A 4,138-nucleotide genomic window follows, 5' to 3' on the forward strand; every position below is an offset into this window, starting at 1 on the left:
TCCAAACATAATTTTGGTGCAAGTCAAATTGCAATTAATTCAAAATAAATAATCAAAAGAAAAACACCACGAATTGTTCCTCAGTGTTCCCCCACCATACATACATACACAGTTTTTTTATCATCTAGCTCGCTCATCCTCTAAAGTCAATGAATGAATATTTTAAATCTCTATAAATAATTTTCTTTTCCTCAATAAATGAATATTTTAAATCTCTAAAATGTTGACATAAATTTTAATTTCTTTCCTTTGAGATGAAGCAAATCTCGTTCTATACATACATTACACCACACCTGTCATTCACTCCTTATCTTAATTTAATGTAGTTTAAAAATAGGGGATGAAAAGTTGGTGAGCAGAACTCCAACTGCTTGCCATTGACTTGCATAGATCATGAGATCCTCGTTGCTGCGCATGCATTCTGTAAATGCCCTTTTCAAGATTTCTTGATTTCAATTGAAATAAGCGCAGAAAACAAAAAGTTTGAAGGTTGCGTCACACAGATATTGCTTGCGAGTGACTCTGAGAAAGGTGAAGTTTTTATTTAGTTTTACTGTTACTTTTTTGGTTCTTCTTCTTGCCTGAACATTGGTACTCTGAAGTTGATTGATATGCATTTTGTGTTGGGAGGTTATTGATGGTTTTCGGATTCTTGAAATCATGTAAAATTAGGGGTTCGGCAAGGAAAAATGGTCGCTTTTCAAATGGAAATTTGTCAAGTTCTTTTCTGACTTGATGCTCTGTATGTATTGTTATTGTATGTATCTAATAGCGTCACAATCGAAAGTAGGTAGAATGTTTGTGTGTATTAAGCAAAATGTATCTAGATCATGAATTGCGATGAGTTGACCAATCTCCAATTTCATCTTCTTCTTGAAATGCAATGCAGCATTTGCTTGTTTATGATATTTGCAGGGGTGATATATGGTGTGGTTGGGGGGAGGGGTTTATGTTATTTGGTTGGCCAAGTTTAGATTTTAACAAAACTTCAGCATAAATTTTTTAATCTTTTTCGAGTGAGAGGACGATACATTCCCGCCCCTGGATAAGTCCTGTTTTGATCCTTCTGATGATGGGTAAAGGGAAATAATCTTTTTATCATTTTCTTTTTCTTCTAGTGATGATTTTCTTGTTGCCAATATGCAGCAATAAACAGAATTTGGAGGGCTATGAAGTGCTTTCAGTTCTCCTATAAAAATGAGGAGCCGAAGACTGCAAAATCTTGTACATTACCTCTGTCTTCGACTTCAATATCTACGGATCAAGATGTAATGAAATCTGGGTCGGAATGCAATTCTCAGATTATATCGGATGTGAGCAATGCATCCTCGGCTAAGATCTCATTTGCGAGCTTTTCTCAGAGGAGTAGCAATCTTAGGGTGTTTGCCTTTGCTGACCTTAAAGAAGCCACCAAGAATTTTAGCCGATCTCTGATGATTGGAGAAGGGGGATTTGGTGCCGTTTATAGGGGTGTTCTCCGGGAGACTAATGATTCGAGTAAAAGGGTCAACATTGCTGTCAAACAACTCAGCAGAAGAGGATTGCAGGCAAGCTCTTTTTGTCATACCTCATCAACATTGTGAGGCATATGCTAACGTTATTGAAACTACACATGACTCCTCTAACTACCAGGGGCAAATATTTTCATAAAATGATGACATGCAAATTAGTTGATGGCAGACCCCATCATATGATCTTGGTTGCATGGACCCATGGTCTTGAAGCTTTACAGTTACCTCATTGCATTTTTGTACAAGTCAATTATGGCTAATGAGAGAGAATATTCAAGATTATTAATCGCAATGCGAACTAATGACTTTGCACCTTCAACATGTTATTTGTGCAGGGACACAAGGAATGGGTGACTGAAGTAAACGTTCTTGGCGTTGTTGAGCATCCAAATCTTGTCAAACTCATAGGCTACTGTGCTGAGGATGATGAACGAGGAATCCAACGCCTTCTGGTTTATGAATATATGCCTAACCAGAGCGTACAAGATCGTTTATCGAGTCGATTTGAGGCCACTTTGCCATGGGAAACTAGATTGTGTATAGCCCAAGATGCTGGACGAGGCTTAGCATACCTTCACGAGGGCATGGAATTTCAGGTAATTGTATTAATATAAGTTCAGAGACATATTGTGTCATGTTACAAACCAAGATTACCAAAAAAAGTGGAAGGAAGATAACATAAATATTCTTTATGTAAGAGAACTGTGAGAATGTATCAAATTTTGAAGCTTTATCATTTACCAATGTATTCAAAAACTCAAAAGTAAATATTAGCGTTAAGAAATGGAGATAACTTATATTATTTTGACATGATGGATAATGAATATATCATTCCCTGGCCATCGAACCCGTCGAAAGTGAGATTTGAGATGGAATCTGAAATCATCTATTTTAGACTGTTAAAAATTGTATGTTCACTAAAACAAGCGCATGGATTCTGTTTGACAAATTTTATATTTTACCGAATTGTCGTTTCACTTTTGATTGGAAACGTGGCCTCTTGGTATCATATTCATTTTTGAGTTACTTTGATGCAGATTATCTTTAGAGATTTCAAGTCTTCAAATATACTATTAGATGATCGATGGAATGCAAAGCTGTCGGATTTCGGGTTGGCGAGGTTGGGTCCTGCAGATGGATTAAGCCATGTCTCGACTGCCGTATGAGATTCACATACATTCATGCATAAGATTATTTTACTTAAAAACTGCCATGCATTTATTTAAAACATTTGAAACCGGCAATCTTTCTCTGTATCAAACAGGTTGTAGGAACAGTTGGATATGCTGCTCCAGAATATATTCAAACGGGGCGACTCACATCCAAGAGTGACGTGTGGAGCTACGGAATCTTTCTTTATGAACTTATAACTGGGAGACGCCCTATGGACAGAAACCGACCCAAGAATGAGCAAAAGCTCTTGGACTGGGTGAGGCCACACCTTGTTGACCTGAAGAAATTCGAACAGATACTGGACCCCCGACTCAATGGGAAGTATGATATCAAATCCGCCCAAAAGTTGGCAGCAATTGCCAATAGGTGTCTAATCCGGCACCCCAAGAACCGGCCGCGAATGAGTGAAATTCTCGAAATGGTGAACCGGGTCGTTGATTCAACCGTTATCCCTGTCGCAAGCCCTGAAGTTACTGTGGCAAGCTCCCCAGCGGACTATGTAGAAGATAAATCAGCAGACGAGGGTTTGAAGAGAAGGTTTGTGGATCACATTATAGGGGATAACAAGTGGTTGGAATGGAGGCTATGGAAGCCCTGCCTTGTGAAGAGTAATTGAGTGGAAATGCATGCACACAATAAAATTTGAGTAAAGATGTGATTGCTGGACTTCAATGAAGAAGTTTATGAGGTAAAAAGAAAGGAACTGAGATTGACAAATATATCTATATATATATATATATATATATATATGTATATATCTATATATGTATTACATGGATACACAGACACAACACTTCAAAGATGGTGTTTTTGGGAGAGTTTTTAGACTTGAGTCCTAAGAAGGATCCCAGTGGTGTGAAACGCAATTTATGTATAATAATCTCCATATCCCATAGTTCTCTGGATTTCAAAATTTCATAAATCTATGTTATCAAAGCAGATTGCCCATTAGTGGGAAATTATTTGAAAGAAGCCTGATGAATTATAAGTACAAATTTATGATTTTAACCATTATTGATGGAAGTGTAGGTTTTGAGAATATAATTCACATATCTTTATTGAAGAAATAGCCGTAGCTTATATAGTACAGAAGGGAGAAAAAAACTGAAACAGAAACCTAGCATAAAACTAGGATCTGCCCAACAACCAACTAGATAAGTTAACAACTGATGACTCACTTAATAATAAATGAATAAATAATGGAGAAAAAAAACCTAATAATTCTAACACTCCCCCTCAAGTTGGTGCATAAATGTCAAACATGCCCAACTTGCTTACAAGACCCTCGAACACAGGTTTGAACAAGCCCTTTGTGAAGATATCAGCCACCTGTTCTGAGGAAGGAACAAATGGTGTGCAGATAAGACCTTGATCCAATTTCTCCTTTATGAAGTGCCTGTCTACTTCAATATGTTTGGTTCGGTCATGCTGAACTGGATTGTGAGCTATACTAA

At 37.3% G+C, this 4,138-nt stretch overlaps 1 protein-coding gene across 1 annotated transcript; it reads left to right on the top strand.

Moving 5' to 3' along the window:
- Positions 1–231: 231 nt before the first annotated feature.
- LOC142537601 (serine/threonine-protein kinase PCRK1-like) lies at positions 232–3,692 on the top strand. Its single transcript, XM_075643109.1, has 5 exons — positions 232–531; positions 1,147–1,547; positions 1,847–2,107; positions 2,549–2,671; positions 2,776–3,692. The coding sequence occupies exons 2-5, from the start codon at positions 1,170–1,172 to the stop codon at positions 3,298–3,300; spliced, it is 1,287 nt and encodes a 428-aa protein (XP_075499224.1). The 5' UTR covers positions 232–531; positions 1,147–1,169; the 3' UTR covers positions 3,301–3,692.
- The last annotated feature ends 446 nt before the right edge of the window (positions 3,693–4,138 follow it).

Source organism: Primulina tabacum, chromosome 1 (assembly GCF_025594145.1).
Source record: "Primulina tabacum isolate GXHZ01 chromosome 1, ASM2559414v2, whole genome shotgun sequence".
In the NCBI taxonomy this organism is placed as follows: domain Eukaryota; kingdom Viridiplantae; phylum Streptophyta; class Magnoliopsida; order Lamiales; family Gesneriaceae; genus Primulina; species Primulina tabacum.

Bases quoted from the DNA above. Each gene is read 5' to 3' on its own strand.
- LOC142537601 (XM_075643109.1), top strand. From the start codon at position 1,170: ATGAAGTGCTTTCAGTTCTCCTATAAAAATGAGGAGCCGAAGACTGCA. The intron at 1,548-1,846 runs GCAAGCTCTTTT...TTATTTGTGCAG, and splicing joins TCAGCAGAAGAGGATTGCAG to GGACACAAGGAATGGGTGAC. The intron at 2,108-2,548 runs GTAATTGTATTA...ACTTTGATGCAG, and splicing joins ACGAGGGCATGGAATTTCAG to ATTATCTTTAGAGATTTCAA.